Source organism: Elaeis guineensis, chromosome 1, assembly GCF_000442705.2.
Source record: "Elaeis guineensis isolate ETL-2024a chromosome 1, EG11, whole genome shotgun sequence".
Lineage (NCBI taxonomy): Eukaryota > Viridiplantae > Streptophyta > Magnoliopsida > Arecales > Arecaceae > Elaeis > Elaeis guineensis.
This window is the reverse complement of record NC_025993.2, coordinates 178,293,936-178,312,022: the sequence shown is the minus strand read 5'-3', so window position 1 is coordinate 178,312,022 and position 18,087 is coordinate 178,293,936. Positions and strand designations below refer to the sequence as shown.

The 18,087-nt window shown below is 40.2% G+C and overlaps 2 protein-coding genes across 3 annotated transcripts; both read right to left on the bottom strand.

The window, feature by feature from the left end:
- Nucleotides 1-512: 512 nt before the first annotated feature.
- Nucleotides 513-4,666, bottom strand: LOC105035737 (dephospho-CoA kinase). 2 transcript variants are annotated; one of them, XM_073250261.1, is made up of 4 exons: nucleotides 4,370-4,666; nucleotides 1,678-1,823; nucleotides 1,065-1,134; nucleotides 513-971 (listed from the first exon to the last, which is right to left on the bottom strand). In XM_073250261.1, the coding sequence occupies exons 1-4, from the start codon at nucleotides 4,475-4,477 to the stop codon at nucleotides 693-695; spliced, it is 603 nt and encodes a 200-aa protein (XP_073106362.1). In that variant the 5' UTR covers nucleotides 4,478-4,666; the 3' UTR covers nucleotides 513-692. The 2 variants fall into 2 exon arrangements, with proteins under 2 accessions (XP_073106362.1, XP_010909713.1); XM_010911411.4 differs by having other exon boundaries at nucleotides 513-1,134; nucleotides 4,370-4,654.
- A 4,352-nt stretch (nucleotides 4,667-9,018) lies between these two features.
- LOC109505165 (uncharacterized) lies at nucleotides 9,019-16,994 on the bottom strand. The gene is made up of 6 exons (XM_073256435.1): nucleotides 16,392-16,994; nucleotides 16,018-16,263; nucleotides 11,574-11,818; nucleotides 10,280-10,498; nucleotides 9,473-10,123; nucleotides 9,019-9,241 (listed from the first exon to the last, which is right to left on the bottom strand). Exons 1-6 carry the CDS (start codon nucleotides 16,992-16,994, stop codon nucleotides 9,019-9,021), a joined length of 2,187 nt encoding a protein of 728 aa, XP_073112536.1.
- Nucleotides 16,995-18,087: the final 1,093 nt, after the last annotated feature.

Sequence of the window (18,087 nt, the reverse complement as noted above, 5' to 3'; positions counted from 1 at the left end):
CTAGTAATAAGCTAAAAAAAACTGGTTCTTGTGTTCATGTTTTGACTTGCTGGACATTCCTAAACATCTGAACAGGGGGAAATTGCTATCGAGCAAAATGTGATGACATAGGAAATTGAGATTAAGGAAATTGTACAGGAACAGAAAATACTGAAAGAAATGAAATACTGAAAATCTTTCAGGTAAGTTCACTCTTTGGGCTTCAACTCTTGGATGCCGATAGGAGGTGAAGCTCTGACTTTCAATTACATATTATCCTATCTCCACTGACATGTTTCAGCATGTTTACTACTGATTGAAAAGGCAAAAAAAAAAAGATAAATTGGCTCAAGAAATAAACTGAAGGGTTCAACATAGCATGACTAAAGAAGTGTTGTCTTAACTTTCAAATTGTTAAATACAGATGAAAATGTAAATCAGCTCAATTTAGAAACTTGAAACCAAGTGTCTGATTGTTTCTGAATGAGCAAGCAGACCCCAAAAGAAACAACAAAATGCAGCTCTACTTAGACTGAGCAGTACAGCAGAGTGCAAGATGTTTTGATTCACATTAAAAAATATCATAAAGGAAGCAGAATTGCAAGGCTTATAGCAAGCTAGTTCAATAAATTAAATATAAATTGCACAAATATTTCTCTCTGATTTTGAGCAAGTGTGATTGATAAGATAAGTTCGCTGATAGGTAATGCCCATCACCACTTTAAATTTTTCTGTACCACTAAAATACCTATAAGTGCAGATATAAGAATCCAGAAAACACCTTCCCTGGAGAGTGCGAGTTCCTTCCATGTTAAAGGCCTGGTAACCTGGTTCAGGACCTCCTGAAACTGTAGTTTTGTTTCTTCAATTGTACCTGAGTTATTGATGACTATATCTGCCTTTGTCTTCTTCCAGTCCAATGCAATCTGAGCATTAATCTTGTTTCTGGCTTGTTCTTCAGGTATGCCATCTCTTGCCATTAGACGTTGTACCTGAGTTTCAGGATCAACCCATACAACAATAATAGGAGCAGTCCATCTGTCCATCTTAGCCTCAAACAACAATGGGATGTCAAGAATGATAACCTTGGATCCCTTGAGCCATAGCTTCATTACTTCCCAAAAAATGCTAGAAGAAATATATGGTGCTAGTAGACTGCAAAGAGAGAGAGAGAAAAAAAAATTGCAACAACTTGACATAAATAAAAATACATACTTTTTTCTTTCTTTCCCTAGATAACCAAAAGACCTCAATTCCCCTGACCGTAATCATTATAAAAGCAAAGAGTCATAGAAGTGAATATTTTTTAAAAAAAAAAATTTGAAAAAAGGGAAGTCATAAGCCAAAATTACAGATAGTGAGAATAAGCAAAATAATTCAGCTATAATCTAGACAATTTTATACCTTTCATGATTGAATTGGCCATACAAAAATAATGCAACAACCTATAGTATTGCTTTAAGTTATGGGTAATGACTTTTCACAAAGAGCATTAACATAAACATGAAATTAATTTGTTCTACCACAATCCCAAGGGTGACTGGGAAGGCTATACTAGTAGCAACCAAGTCCACTGTTATCAGTGAAGCATTAAAATACATGTTCAACAGATATTCCTCCAACAAGCTTATTCCCTTGTTAAGAATGCATCTTCTCATTCTTTTTGTTTAGAGGCTACAACTAACTTCAAGTACATACCGATTGAGAAGTTGACGTTTTGTTGAATCAGAAAAAACAATTTGACCTAGACTTGCTCTGTCAATTTCTCCATTTTCTAGCAAAATATCATTGCCAAATGCTGCTACAACCTTTTTCCAACCACCGGTGCCCTTTCTTACTACATCCTGAAATAAATTAGCTCCAGAATTAGCAATACCTTCCAACAACAAGTAAGCTTCAATGTACTTTTGCATGTAAAAAGAAAAAAACAAAGAAAGATGATAGACAATGGGAAAAAAAGCTTACAAAGATAATGAGACATCATAGCTCAAATATCTTGAGCGTACTGAAAGGTATGATAACACAAAGTGCACGTCAAAATTACAAGGTACTCCACAGAAAATACTACGAGATTATATTAACCGTAGACCAACATGAAAGAATTTATTTACATAACAGTATACAGCATAGGGGATAGTGATGCATGCGCAAAATTTTATAATTTTATGAAAGATCAAATGGTCAAGAGGATGCTCAGAAGATTAAGATCACCTAGATTTTCATGAAAGATAAATACTATATTGAGAGGTCACATGTAAAAGAATGTTGACACTAGGTAAAATAAAAACGTTGTGGTAGGCATCAAGTTAAATTGATGGGGTAGATTGACATGTCCAAATTAGCTATAAGAAGGCTATTGTGAGGTATCAGAGTTAATTTTGACCAAAGGATCAATAATGGTTCTAAAAGATTGGAGGAAAACTGTGAAGTTAAATGAAATAAAGTAGATGTGCAAGAAAGGGCTTCAGATCAATGTCCTAAGGTTTGAAGTTTAGTTTGCAAGTAATAAAGAGATTTCAGAGTTGAAGCTCAAGGATGCCTAAAGTAGGACCACAATCAGTTGACCAATGGAACAATTAAAAGTACAGTTTCTCAAGAAATCATCATACAGGATAACAGGCATCACCAACTCTATACTTGAAGACATATCCAAAAAGAAGAAGATGACAGAAGTTTTAACAAAGTTCAATATTTCCCAAAGGATTCCTCATTACTGTCACATGTTCATAAAAGAATCAAAGCAGTTCCTGATCAGTTTTCTAGTATTTTATTTTCTGATTATCATGGATGTATTTATTTGCATTTATTTTAATTAATGCATCCATTTAACCCCACCCCACGAACCCCCCCACCCCCCCCCCCCAAAAAAAAAAAAAGAATCAAAGCAATTTGAGACACATTCTTGAATAAGTTTAGACTCTTGTAACCCAATATTATACTCAATATGAACTCTTTAGATCATTTCTTCTCAGATCAGACTTACACTCAAAAGTTGGATTCTCACATCACTTGCAGCTCCAAAAATATTGCCCAAGTCTAGAAATATTAATTTCTAACCAAGAATAAATTAAAGATCAACTGAAGATATCAAAACCCCTCCTTGCACTCCTAAAAATCAAATGTGCTATGAATATTGGCCAAAAGGTGCTGTTTCCGTTTGCAACCGTAACCTGACATCATATGTAGCTCATTATGTTGGTTTTCTGCATTAGTCATATTTCCATGGGTCTCATTATCTATGTTCTTGATGCAGTCCAATGCCTGCTCTATCTGATTGATTGAAAAGCTGATACGATATTATTGCATATAACTGGATCCTGAAGTGCAGCACTTCCAAGGAAATGTGGGTAATTAGGATAATACCTCATAAGAAAGGAAGCAATTTACCTATTTATGCAAATAAAAGCTATATATGAGATTATGAAAACTGTTTTGGAATCAGTTTTCAAAGTCATTTTGGGAAATGGGAAACAGAGGGAAAACTAAAAGAAACTAAAGAATAAAGTGGCAGCAGCAACAAGGACGGTACAGATACAAGAATGAAGAATCTGAATGATATCCTAATATTTTCAATTAGCACATAAAAGAATAAATGGTGGTACTTGAACAAAATATATTACATAACTGATGCTGAAATAAGACAAAAATGAAACATTGTAGAGGCTTAAATCAAAACATGAATTGTATGCGTAGAAGCTTTTTTATGCGTGCAACCTTATTCAGAGTGCCTAATTCCTTTGTAATTATGAATATTTGAGTTTAGACCCTGATGACATAATGGTTTTTGTGCAGCAACAATGAGAAATCAAATTAATTACTCAAAGGATTTCCTCATAAAACATGTCATCTGCCTCAATCTATATGTTTGGCCTTCTAACAATCCTTACACCATTTTATAGTCGAAGTTATGTGTCCATACAAGATAAATTTAAGCTTAAAGGTAATTCCATGACCAGATCTTAGCATGAGTGCATGACCTCAGCACCTTAAATTGTTGCTGAATTCCAAGCTGAAAGAACTCTGGGAACTCGGCAGGATCTACAATGAAGCCACCGAGGCCAATCAACAGGTACGTGGTCTACCGCATCGGTTATCCAATTCAAGCTAATGCAATCTAACTGCCCGACCCATATCCACAACTTCGCCACAAAATCTATCACTCAAATACAAAATCATGAAGAAAAAACTTCCCTAATAATCTTATAGAAAAAAATGGAATTCCCACTATCTTCCCTTTTGAGCAAAGAATTCCCTTTATCTTGTTCATTTTTTTAAAAAAAAATAAAGGGATAAACTAAAAGAAACAAATCTATACTTGCCGGAGGCGATCCCGCCCGTAAGAGTTGTGTGTGTGTGTGAGAGAGAGTGAGAGAGAGAGAGAGAGAGTTACACGGGCGACGAGGTCGGCGTCGACGACGGGAACTCCGTGAGATTTGAAGAGGTTGGAGACGGTGCTCTTGCCGGAGGCGATCCCGCCCGTCAATCCTACGATCCTCATCGCCCACCCTCTCCAACGGCCGGATGATAGCCGGCGGGAAGGGTCAACTACGAGGGCTTCGACGGATGCAGTGAACTAGGATCCCAGTCCCTCAAACATACTAGTTTAGAGGCTTAATCTGAGCTGTACACGTGTCCTCATCAAGGATGAGAACCGGAACAGCCCGTGCGCCTGGTTTCCTTCCACCGTCTCATTTGCGGCTGCCGCTTGTTCCCATCTTTTTCCTCGTTTCTACGATTCCTACCGCGAAAAACTCCCAACTCCATTGGAGACTCGGAATCGCCCAGTATTCTCCGCTTCCATTGTCTCCCTGGGGTTGTTATGGACAGGCTGTGGGGATCTCTGCTAATACTCCTACATCGGGCAACTCTGATATGTGTATGTGCTCAAGAGAGATACGAACACATCTTTCCTCATGAGGCATCTTTCTCCACCGAGGATAAGGACAAAACTATGAGACCGTCTACCTGATGCTGGGGGAATCGCCTCCGGTGGGGACTACGGGGCAATACTCCCTGTCCGGATCCAACCGGAGCGGACAATACTTTGTGGGCCGAGGCGTATGGTTCACCCCGACGATCGCTTGACACATGTGCACAACAGTGACACGCTAGGTAGGGGGCATCCGCCCCCTGTCCGCACCCGCCCCCTGTCCGCACGTCCGCACGTGCACCCTCCAGAGTGGGGGGCATGTTGCCCCATGTCCGCACGTTCGCACGTACACCCTCCAGAGTGGGGGACATGTTGTGGGCAGGCTGTGAGGGGACCTCCCTTAAACTCTGGTGTGGGCATGTGGGGACTCGCCTCCGGTGGGGACCGCTTGACACGTGTGCACAACAGGAGTGAAAGTGACATGAGTATTATCCAATCAAATTTATTTTTATATTCAAATCAATTAAAATATAAATAAAATATTTCAAAATTTTATTAATATCTATATACATATTTATCAGAAAAAATAGATATAGATATAAATAGATAATTATTTGATTTGAATATCTAAATCTATATAAATCTATATAATTTTATATAATATTTATTAATTTTTTTAAAAATATATATAATTATATATATATTATTTTAATTTATCATTTATCTAATATTTTTTTTAATTTTATAATCATAAAATTTAATTATCTAAATTATATCCATAATTATATCCATATTTTAAATATCCAAATTATATATATATCTATTTAAAATAAATATGGATATAAATTTTTATATTTGAATAATGTCCATATCTATATTCGTCAAATAAAACAAACATAAATATGAATGTATCCGATCCGATTTCAGTCCTAATTCTATTATCCCACTAACCATTTTAACCTATCCAATAATTTTTTTTTCTTTTTTATTTTTTAATTTTTGTATACAATAATTATTTCAATTTTTTTTCTGATGCAACTGCTCCTAACTTGTCCTGCAGCAAAATCACCAGCCATGCCCTCTTGTTTCTGCCACTTCACTAATTTCTTTTTTGTTTTCTTTTTTCTTTGATAGGTGTTGCGGCCAATTTCCTATCGTTTATCGTCGGTGATGAGCACCTAGAAAATAGCATCCTCACAGATCGAAATTGTATCCGGTGAGGATTCTTCGATGCTTAAGTCAGAGCAAGAATTGGTGAACAGTAGTAGATTTGAGTATCGAATGTAGTAAAGTTCTGATCAAAAATGACTTACCAGTATTATTTCTTTATTCTTTTTTTATAAATTAATCAGGTATATCAAAAAAAAAATTTAAACTCATCGTGCTCTTTTTATTCCTCCTATAGAATTTGAGCTATAAGGATGTTGGATTGACATAGGCCATGGTAGGCTGCCCAATTCCTAAATTCAGCAGAAAATCTAGTCCACTTCTATTATTGTTTTCTATATATATATATATATATATATATATATATATATTGTAATGGAAGGAAGGTTAATGCAGCCGTCAGTTCAGAATATCAACCAGAAGTACCAGTTGAGTAAAATATAAGTGTAACAGCTTCAAAGGAAATTGGACGGTCCAATTAGGCAACCAGTCCACTATAAAATTAGCCCCGCTGTGCCTAGAAGATCTTGGATCCTGCAAAGGAGTAACCGCCTAGGTAGGATTCCGTGTCCTGTGCTAAGGATGTCATTGGGATGACCCATCACCATTAACCTTGGTCTAGTCAGCAGGAGAAGGGGACCAGCTTAGAGACCTGGGATCTTTAGGAAGAGAGGAGAAGGGTGCAGTGAAACCATACCCTCCAACATTGCCATGGCAAGATAAAATAACCAAAGTAATACTCCTATGATCCTAAAATACTTAGAATTCCTACTCTTTCAAGGATGGCTCGAGATATCATTTGAAATTCACAAAATCTTCATTAATTCAGATAGTGATACAAAATTTGATGCACTAGATTGGCAGGGATTAAATGCTCTAAGATATTCGATGGCTTGAGATATCATTTCTATGCCCATCATCATAATTTATCCGGAGCCCGGCTTTGGCACTAGTTGCAGGATTCTTACTAATTATGAGATCAAGCTATCATTGGAGATGATGGAGATGCTAATTTGCAGTGAAAATTGGGACATGAAGCTTCATCTGAATTTTCCAATAATGAGAAGCATATTATATTGTATGCTTTGAATTTCAATAATTGTAATATTTTTACTGTTTTCTTGTGATGTAACTAATTATGAATTTTAAACATGTAGCATGATATGGAGGAGGTCATTATGACCAAGATCCTTGATCCAATCGACCAATAGCTTTTCATTTTTACTTATAAGAAATATAACTTTTAAACATTCAACACGAGCCAATTCTATCTAAAGCTAAATCATGTTGGATTAGGTTAACTGGGTCAGCTTGGGTAGATACTGTTTATAGTTTTAAGCTGAAAGAAACAAAGTAGGACTTAAGGGTTTATGACAATATCAAACAAACTAATATTAGAGCTACTTTTTCACAAAAATATAGATTCTTTAGCTTTACAACATGTGAGCCAACGAGATTCTTTCATTGCAGAGGGCAATATTTAATTAGTATCTCCATATTTATTCTATGTTAAATGAGTATGTTGAGATCTCTGTGGTCCAATCCTTCCTATCGTCGCCAGCATAAAAAAATAAAAAAGAAAAAGAAAAAACCTAACACAAAACCCCAGCCATCTTCCATTAAAAGGCAAGCAAATGTTAACCAAAGGATGGTTAAATCATACAGCTATACTATATTGATGAATTTATTTGATTTTGAAAAAATCTTAAGGCTTAATTTATAAAATTGGCACTGTTTGTGGAATTGTTGGAATTGCTTCATTCATCCAATGAATGGTATAATGCTATATACAACTAGAAAGGCTAGATCTGGATGGTAACAAATTAACCAATATGATTATGAGATTTGTCTTAGAAAAAGAAAGCAACAACAAAAAAATAAGAAACAAGAGATAGAAACAAATCTCATAACAGAGTATACAACAAGCTAACTATTTATGGATGAGTATCACCGCTAATACTCCCTCTCAAGTTTGTGTATGGAGATGGAGAATGCCCAACTTACGTAAGAGAAAATGAAAATGATCTTTGCCAAGCATCTTGATAAACATATCAGCTAGCTGTAGCTTAGTGGAGATATGTGTCAGGGATATGGCTTTGGATTTGATGTGCCCGCGAATAAAATGATAATCAAGCTCGATATGTTTAGTGCACTTGTGAAAAATAGGATTAGTAGCAATATGACGGGTATCTTGATTATCATAATAAAGCTTCATAGATTGCAGATGAAATACCCCAAGAATCAAAGAAAACTATGCAACCATAATAACTCACTAATAGTGATGGCCATTGAATAGTACTCTGCTTCAACAGACGGACATAAGACGGTAGACTGCTTCTTAGTTTTTTAAGAAATAAGATAATCACCAAGCATCACAAAGTAGCCGGTGAGAGATCTATGAGTTAATGGGCAACTAGCCCAATCAAAATCACAATAGGCAGTGAGTTGGAGAGAGTCGGATGGACGTAAAAGAATGCTTTATCTAGGGTTGTTCTTTAAGTAACGAAGTACTCGTACAGTGGCATCCCAGTGCGCTACCGAGGCTCGTACATGAATTGAGATAATATATGAATAGAATAACACAACTCAGGCCGTATGATGGTAAGATAAATCAAGTGACCAATGAAACGTCAGTATCTCCTCAGATTTGATATAGATGGTCTAGAGGCGAGAGCTAGCTTGTGTTGTTGCTCTATGGGGAAAGATACTGGTTTAGCAGCAAGCATGCTACATTCAGTATGTCCAAGATTTATACTTTCATTGGCAAAGCAACGTACGAGAAGAACTTCGTGCCACTTCAGTGCCCAAGAAATAGTTAAGAGGTCCGAGATCTTTAATACAAAAATATCGATCTAGGTAGTATTTGAAGGTAGCACAACACTGAGAATTATCGCCAGCAAGTATAAGATCATCAACATAAATAAGCACCGCCATAAAACACGTTGGATGAGTATATGTGAATAAAGAATAATCAACCATGGATTGAGTAAAGCAATAAGACTTCAATGCTGATGAAAGCTTAGAAAACCAATTGCGAGAAGCTTGTCGCAAGCCATATTAAGATTTATGTAGGTGACAAACTTTGTTGGGACCATTAGAAGTGAAGTTGGGGGTAGTTGCATGTAAACCTCTTTGTCGAGATCGCCATGGAAGAAGGCATTATTCACATCCAATTGGTGGACCTTGTAGTTTTTGGCGAGGGTGACCACAAGTAAGCATCGCACACTAATAAGTTTTGCAACTAACACAAAAGTCTCATGAAAATTGAGCCCCTCAACTTGTGTAAAGCCTTTTGCAATGAGTCGGACTTTGTATCATTCGATACTCCCGTCCGCCCAACGCTTAATCTTGTATACCCATTTGCACCCAATAGGTCTTTTGCCTGCAAGAAATGTTTCAATGGTCCAAGTCCCATTGTCCTCTAATGCAGGAACCTCTTGGGCCATTGCATCTCACCACTTTGGATCTTTGACGGCTTTAGAATATGTCCTCGGCTCAACATCAGAGTCTATGGTAGCTACAAAAGCTTGATGAGAAGCAGAAAAATGTTGAGAAGTGACAAAATTCTTAATAAGATAGGACATATCTGAGGATGCTAGAGAAGTAGACGGCAGAGAAGAGTCATTGGTTTGGACAGTGTGGCAAACAAAATCCTTCAAGTGTGATGGGGGCCTTTTGATGCGGCATGGTCTACTGGATTGTATAACAATTTGTTGCTGATCATGTGCTTCATCATTAGCTGAGTATGGAGCATGTGCTATTGCACTCCCCCTTACTTCATTAGTTGTCCTATTTGTGGATGTTTCTACAAGACTATTAGTGAGATTTGGAGGACTATGTTTTATCTCATTTGGACTTGGCATGGAGTCAACTATGGAAGTAGAACATGAATCAAGAACAGGTGGAAGTGGTATGATAGGTGGTGATACCTCATCATCACTTGATGAATGTAAGAAAGGAAAATAACCTTCATGAAAAATAACATCACAAGAGGTGAAGATTTCTTCTGTTACCAAATCAAAAACCTTCCAGGCCTTCTTTGCATAAGGATAGCCTATGAAAATACATCGCTGGGCCTGCTCATGAAATCTATCTTTGCTCCGTGGCCTGCAATGAACATAACACAGGGAACCAAAAATGTGGAGATGATCATATCGAGGCACTTGTCCAAACAAGATTTCATATGGTGTTTTACCAAACAACAATGGTGATGGAGTATAATTGATCAGATATGCTGTAGTTAAGATGCATTCTCCTCAAAACTTGACGGGCAATCCGGCTTGAAATCGTAGTGCACGCACCACATTGACAATGTGGCGATGTTCATGTTCCACTCGTCCATTTTGCTGCGGAGTATCAGTGCAAGATGTCTGGTGCACTATGCTATTATCAAAATAAAATTCTTGCACTTGGCTAGATACAGATTCTTGCCCATTATACCTTCCAATGACTTTAATGACATGATCAAATTGAGTTTTTACCCTATGGCAAAAACCAATCAAAAACTTACAGGCTTTTGAGTTTGTTGTCACTAAATAAACCCAAATGCCTCTCCTACGATCATCCACAATTGTGAGAAAATAATGTGCACCTGTCAACGGTGGTGTATGGTATAGCCCCCAAATATCACAATGCATTCACTCAAAATAAGTAGTTGCATTCTTGTTGGGAAAAACCGACTGGCCTCTATTTGCCGATCAATCTGCAGAACAGTCCGACCAACATTCGACTCTGACCCACCAAATAAACGGACGATCTTAGAAGCGATTACCGACAATATATCGGTTGAGCAGACCGACACTACTTTCAACCGACCGACCGAATCCTCTTTACCGATCCAGATCGGAAAGCGGTCGATGTTCGGACTCTACAGATAACAAACTACTTTGACCATCGGTATTTCAGAGTTACTAACCGACAACCGACCCCTAACGCATAGTCGGCCGACTCATTCAAATATATCATAACCGTCATGGATGGTTACTCCACTGATATTGTGGCGTAATCCATGGAGACTAATAACCCATTATGAGATTACCGTCCTGTAATTCTACGTTGCTAAATGCAGGATCATATCCGACGGTTACAACCATCTACTCTATAAAAAGGGGGTAAAGCAACAAATTTCGGTAAGCTAATTTTGATACGCTGATCTCTGTCTCCGTTCTCATTCTACTGTTGCCCATTCTCCTTTTCTGACTTAAGTATAGGAGGATCCTCATCGGAGACAACTCCGATCAGTGCGGATTTTATTTTGCAGGTACTCGTTTCCGATGAACAGGTGATGAGGGGATTGGCAGCAACAGATTGACATGCTAGGTAGGGAAAGAACCGCGGCAAGAAGGAAACTCATAATGACGAGAACCAGAGCTCAACGATCAATGGTGACCGGCTCGATAAGACACTGTTTCCATCGAGAAGAGGCCCCTCCCCTGCCTCTGGTAGCGGAGCCCAGTTCTCCATGCCTCGTGGTTACCACAAACGTTCAGATTGCTGTGATCGTGCAACAAATGAACGTCCTCGTGGAGGCAGTCAAAAGCCTCCAACAACAGCAAACCCAGCCACCACAACTACCGGCGGAGCAATCGGTGGCGCATTCAGCACCTTCCAAGCATAGCCATCGTCATCTGTGACGATCTCTGTCTCCTTCACCAGAGCGGCGATCTCAGCTCTCTCAACGGGATGAGCAGTGGTACACGTGGCAATCTCGACGTGCCACCCACCATTCGTGGTGCCCTTCTCCTTTCTAGTTGGATCGGGCAAGAAAAAGAAAGCAACCGTGAGCACCGTCTGCCTCTCCCTCTAATTCATCAGGAGGATCAACCCCCAGGATCTCCCACTGCCAACGGCTCGAGAACTATGAACGTAAGTTCGAAGAAATCGACCGTCGACTCGCCAGCTCCAGACAGACGGTCAGAAATTATCAAATGACTTCGATTTCCATTCTGCCCAGTCTCTCTCTCGACTTATTTTGAATGAACCATTTCCGACTCGATTCAAGATGCCGCATGTAGAGCTCTATGATGGCTCCACTGACCCAATCGATCACCTCGAGAGCTACAAAACTCTCATGACAATTCAGGGAGCAACCGACGCCCTCTTGTGCATCGACTTTCCGGTTACACTTTGAAAAGCTGCTCAGGCTGGATACTTTGGGCTTAGATCGGAAAGTATCCACTCCTTCGAGCTGCTGGAATATTCCTTCGTGGCCCATTTCAGCATCAGCCGAAGGCCGCCACGAACCTCGGATAGTCTCTTTTCGATCAAATAAGGAGAGATTGAAACACTTCGAGATTTCGTGATCTGATTCAACACGGCCATGCTTGAGGTCAGAGACCTCAATGAAGACATGGCCATATCAGCCATGAAAAGAGGTCTAAGGGGGTCCCGATTCACGTACTCACTGGAGAAAACCCTCCCTCGGATATATGCTGAATTATTGGAATGCGCATATAAATACATGCATGCGAACGAGCTTCTGATCGACGTCAGACAGAAGGCAAGGGTCAGAAGAAGAAGAAATAGAAGAAAGAAGAAGCTCTAGCTGAATCAAGTCGGCCACCTGCCAATGAACGAACTTCACCTCGATGATGAAATTCGAGGCCGAACTACGACATGTATGACTCCTACACTCCTCTCTCTGCTGCTCATGCGTAGATTCTTATGGAGATCGAAGGAGCAGAATACTTACGATACCCTCCACCGATGAGAGCACTGTCGAGGGGCCGCGATCGGAAGAAATACTGTCGGTTCCATCGTGATCATGGTCACGATACCGAACAATATATCCAGCTCAGGGATGAGATAGAGACTCTGATTCGATGAGGCTATCTCGAAAAATATCGGAGGGACCCACCGACTCAACCTCCTGCCGATCGATGACTCCAGCCGACTGAGAAAGCTGTGAATAACCAGCCGATTGTGGGAGTCATCAACATGATCTCCAGACGGCTGGACCGGAGGACAACTTCCAACGAGGAGTCGATGAAGCAACTGCAGCTCCATAATGTAATAACTACCTTGGAAGATGATGTTCGAAGAATTCAAACTCCTCACTACGATGCTATTGTTGTTTTGACAATTAGCTAATAAGATTTCTTTCCGAATGCAACCACTCAGAGAATCAACTGCTTCGGTGTCGACCATATTTCAATTTTCTTACAAAAACTGACATCCCGACCATGATTTTAAAGCGACACTGAATATATTTTGACTTTTACTGTAAAAGTCAGAAGATTGACGATCTCGACACCGAATATACTTCGATTTTCATCGTAAAAGTCAGAAGATCGACTATCTCGACACTGATGACATACTAGTTCTCCCAAAGAACCGATCTATCAACTTCAACTGGAGGCCAGCGTCGGCGATGCAGATCCTCTCTACAAAAGCCGTGCTGCCCCTATAGTCAACTCTCCATTGAAGCAGCTGGCTAATTTGCCGACTTAGTATCAACTAAAAAAGGCAAAATGCCAAGACGACTAAGGTCGAATTGGGACTACACCGACGGCCACGGCTGGTCGAGGGATTATCAACATCAATGGGAGGCCAGCACTGGCAACAAAGATCTCCTCTACAAAAGCCACGCTCCCCCATAGTCAGCTCGCGATCCAAGCAGCTGGCTAATTTGCCGACTTAACATCAACTAAGAAAGGTAAAATGCCAAGACGACCAAGGTTGGATTGAAATTATACCAACATGGTCACGGCCAGACGAGGGATATTTGACTTTCTACCGTTTATCAAACAACGCGACGTATGAGCCCGATCAAGGTCTGGACGATGGATATTCGATTTGCAATCATTATCTTAACCAAATACGTCAGATACCGCTCGACTAGTAGATTCTACAAAGTCTGCGAAATGGTCGGATCAACGACCTACATCCAGAGATTATTTTACATACAACGCGACGTATAAGCCCGACCAAGATCCGGGCCATGGGTATTCGACTTGCCATCGTTATCCTAGCTAAATACATCGAGAATTACACGACTAGCAAATTTCGAAGTCTGTGAAATAGTCGGATCTACAATCTACTTTCAGAGACGGATCAACAAGCAAATGCTACAAATTTGATAACATAGGAAAGTATTTCAGAAAAAAAATTTTATTATCAAAAAAAAGAGTTACAAAATCAGACCGGAGTCCAATCATACAAAAAGAAAAATCAAAGGCGCCGACTAATCTTCATTCTATCGAAGAATTGGTAGGTCCGTCTTGGATCAACATCTCTGATATAATTCACTTTTTAGCTTGGGAGCTACACATCAGGTCAGACCGTGAAGATAGTTGGCTGATCATGCAGCCTGGCCAACCACATCACGAGCCTGATCTACTTTTACATGGAGAATGCGGTTAACGACCGCACCCTCCTGGTTGGAGCCCGACCGAAAATTGAAGCTAGAAAAAGATTTCAGAGTACGACCAACGCTTGAACCATCCTCGACAAAACTCGGGCAGCGGCCGCACCCTTCTCGAAAGAGGAGCTAGGCGCGAGCTTCAGATTTTCGTCCACCAACGAAAATGACTTTGATCATGCAGCTGAGATGGGGACATGGGATACACAAAAATCGATCGTCGACCCCACTATCGGCACCAGGAGTAAAAAGCTGACATCGACCTGAAGCACGATGCCACTTCCAAAACCGACTAACGGTCGAACCCCACAACAAAAAAGCCTCCGAGTCCGATAGGGAGTCATCGGTCGGAACCCACGATCGATCACCCTCTGTGACAACCTCACTCATCGAAAATACTTAAGAAATCTGGACTGAGGAAAGCGACAGGAGGTGATTTCTGCTCAAAAGCTGCTCTCTAACAGAGCCCTCTTTCCAGAAAAGATAAAATGAGGGATGAGTACTTGACTGACAGAGCTCTTTTATATAGAGGAATGCCCGACGGATCGGATGAAAGCAGCCAGACTGAAGCCATGCCAGATGACGATGCGTGGTAACATTTCAGCCCATCATTGGCCCGACAGTTCGACGCACTTATACCAGATTGAACCACATCACCTCCATCCGCGTGAACAACTCCGACCCAATGACGCCCTGACATGTTGCAGGAATCTACAAGCCAGAGTTGAATTGCACGATGCCGATTTGCCTTCCCGATATAACGACTGGCGTCGGCTCACCTTCCGTGAACAATGCCTAACACCAGATCTCTCTGTCGATACGACAGTTCAAAAACGACAAAGGGGATAATCGACCGTATTTCGGAGAATATGGCGACAAAATCGAGACTCGACATGATGGATAACCACTCCTTTCATCCAAAGTGACCGACTACGTAGCTACGCACGTGATGACTCGCCATTTGGACTCAGAAGTGGAGGGGCAACTGTTGGAAAAAATCGATTGACCTCCATTTGCCGATCAATCTTCAGAACAGTCCGACCAACACCTGACTCTAATCCACCAAATAAACGGACGATCTTAGAAGCGATTACCGACCATATGTCGGCTGAGCAGGCCGACACTACTTTCAACCGACCGACCGAACCCTCTTTACCGATCCAAATAGGTAAGCGGTTGATGTTCGGACTCTACAGACAATAGACTACTTCGACCGTCGGTATTTCAGAGTTACTAACCGACAACCGACCCCCGATGCATAGTCGGCCGACTCATTCAAATATATCATAACCGTCACGGACGGTTACTCCATTGATATCGTGGCGTAATTCATGAGGACTAATAACCCATTGCGAGTTACCGTCCTGTGATTCTATATCGCTAAATGCGAGACCATATTTGACGGTTACGACCATCTACTCTATAAAAAAGAGGTAAGGCAATAAATTTCGGTAAGCTAATTTTGATACGCTGAGCTCTGTCTCCGTTCTTATTCTACTGTTGCCCATTCTCCTTCTTTGACTTAAATATCGGAGGATCTCCGTCAGAGACAACTTCGATCAGTGTAGACTTCATTTTATAGATACTCATTCTCAATGAATAGACGATGAGGAGATTGACAGCAACAATTTTTATTACTAACAGGAAATAAGCTTCGTGTCTGTTTGGCATGAAAACAAACATCATAAATAACATTCTCTGCTTTATTTATTGGAATACTTGAGATAAGAGACAAGGCCTGGTGCGACAGATGTCCCAGCCACTTATGCCAAATATCAAAAGCATCTATCTTGACAGCTGAAAATGCGGATAATGTTGCCATATGTCCAAGCCGATAGACTCCCCCATACTGTTCACCCGCTCCAATCAGCCTCCTCGAGGTGAGGTCCTGTAAAAGATAAAAATTTGAGAAAAATGTCACGCAACAATTCAAATCTACCATTAGCTTTGCAACTGAAATAAGATTGCAGGTAAATTCGGGAATATATAAAACATCCTGTTAGATCCAAGATGCACACGTCCCGACCTCATGGCACTAATGCACTTTCCATTAGGAATGCGCACTAGGCAGGGTCGTGAGATAGTCGCTGGCTTGATAAGGAGATCCAAGTAGCCGGTCATATGCATGGAGGCGCCGGTATCTAGTATCCAATAACTACCATCAAATGCGAGCCCCTCACCTGCAAGTTGGTCAGTAGAATTCTTGAATGAACTAAGAAGTATCACTAGTTGTTGATATTGATCATTGGTGAGGCCTGAAAATTGTGGTGCTGTAGTTGGAAGTGATGAGGCATCATTAACAGTTTGCACCGCATGTGTGGTAGCTCCTGCACTGCCATTCTTCTTGCTCCTTCCACCACGTCGAGACTCCCAAGCTGTTGGATCGCCCACCAATTCCCAGCATTTTGTCTTTTCATGACCAACCTTCCCGCAATGCTCGCATTTGGTTTTCCTACCTGGCTTGAATTTAAAGTTTCCTTTGTTGCTGCTGCTCGCATGAAAGGCAGCTGCTTGAGCTATACATAGGCACTGGGTCATGCCTGGCACGGCCCGATCCAGGCCCACCGGGTCAGGGTCTAAATGGGCCATGCCAAGAACCATCCATCTGGTAAATAGCATGCCTAGTACGGTCCATTTATCCCGAACCCTGACCTGCCCTAGACTTGGGGTCTGGCGGGCTGTGCCAAGCACGGCTAGTGATCCGTCAAGCTCGCAAGCCTGATGGGCGGCACGTGGGCTTGATGGGCGATCTTTTTTTATTTTTTTTTAAAATACCCCTAGCATGGTCCCTTTAGGTCCATTACTGGCCATGCCAAGCACAGCTCATTTAAGGTCGTTACGGGTCAGGCACAGCCCGTAATGGCTAATTCTTTTTTTTTTTTGATTGGATAACGGCTAATTTCTAAATTTTTATCGTTTTAACCCTCCCAACAGTCATAAAACGGCTAATTTTAGAAGTAATTTGAAAAAATAAAAATATTAAGATTCCCATAAATACCCCCTTTCTTTTCCATTCTCATTCTACCAAATCAATTCTCTTCTCCTTCTCTACTACTCTTTTTTCTCTTCTAGCAATATTTAGCAAGTGTTCAAGTAGTACATAAGAGAAAGATTAGTCCACCTATTGAAGTCTTGGAGCTTGGAGGTCCTTGTTGAGATCCTAAGGAGCACAAGAGGAAGCTCACAAATCTTTGGCTCTCTGCCTACCTCTACTTAATTTCTTCATTTGGTATTTTGGTTAATTATTATTATTTACATAACTCATATTTAGATATGGCATCTTTTGATGAGAGTCATTTTGGTATTCCCTCAGTTTCTGAGGGAGAAGAAACTACTGTTCCTACTCCCTCTAAAACCAATATTAAAGGTCAAAGCTCTGCCTCTTCTTCCCATAAGAGTACTAGTACTGCATGGAATAATTTTGAAAGAGTCATAGTAGATGAAGTTTTAAAAGCAAAATATAAAAAATACGTCAAATTATATAGTTATACTAGTAACGAAAAAATTGGTCATTTAAAAAGACATCAAGAGAACCATATGATGAGTGATGCTCATCTTCAAAGCACCCTTAATATACAAGAGGATAATCTTGTAGATAATTTTGTATATAATTATGAAAATCAAAAGAAAGCACTCATAAAATGGATAGTTAAAGATGAATTATCTTCTAGCTTATGTGAGTCTTTTAATTTTTAAGATTATGTTCAATTAA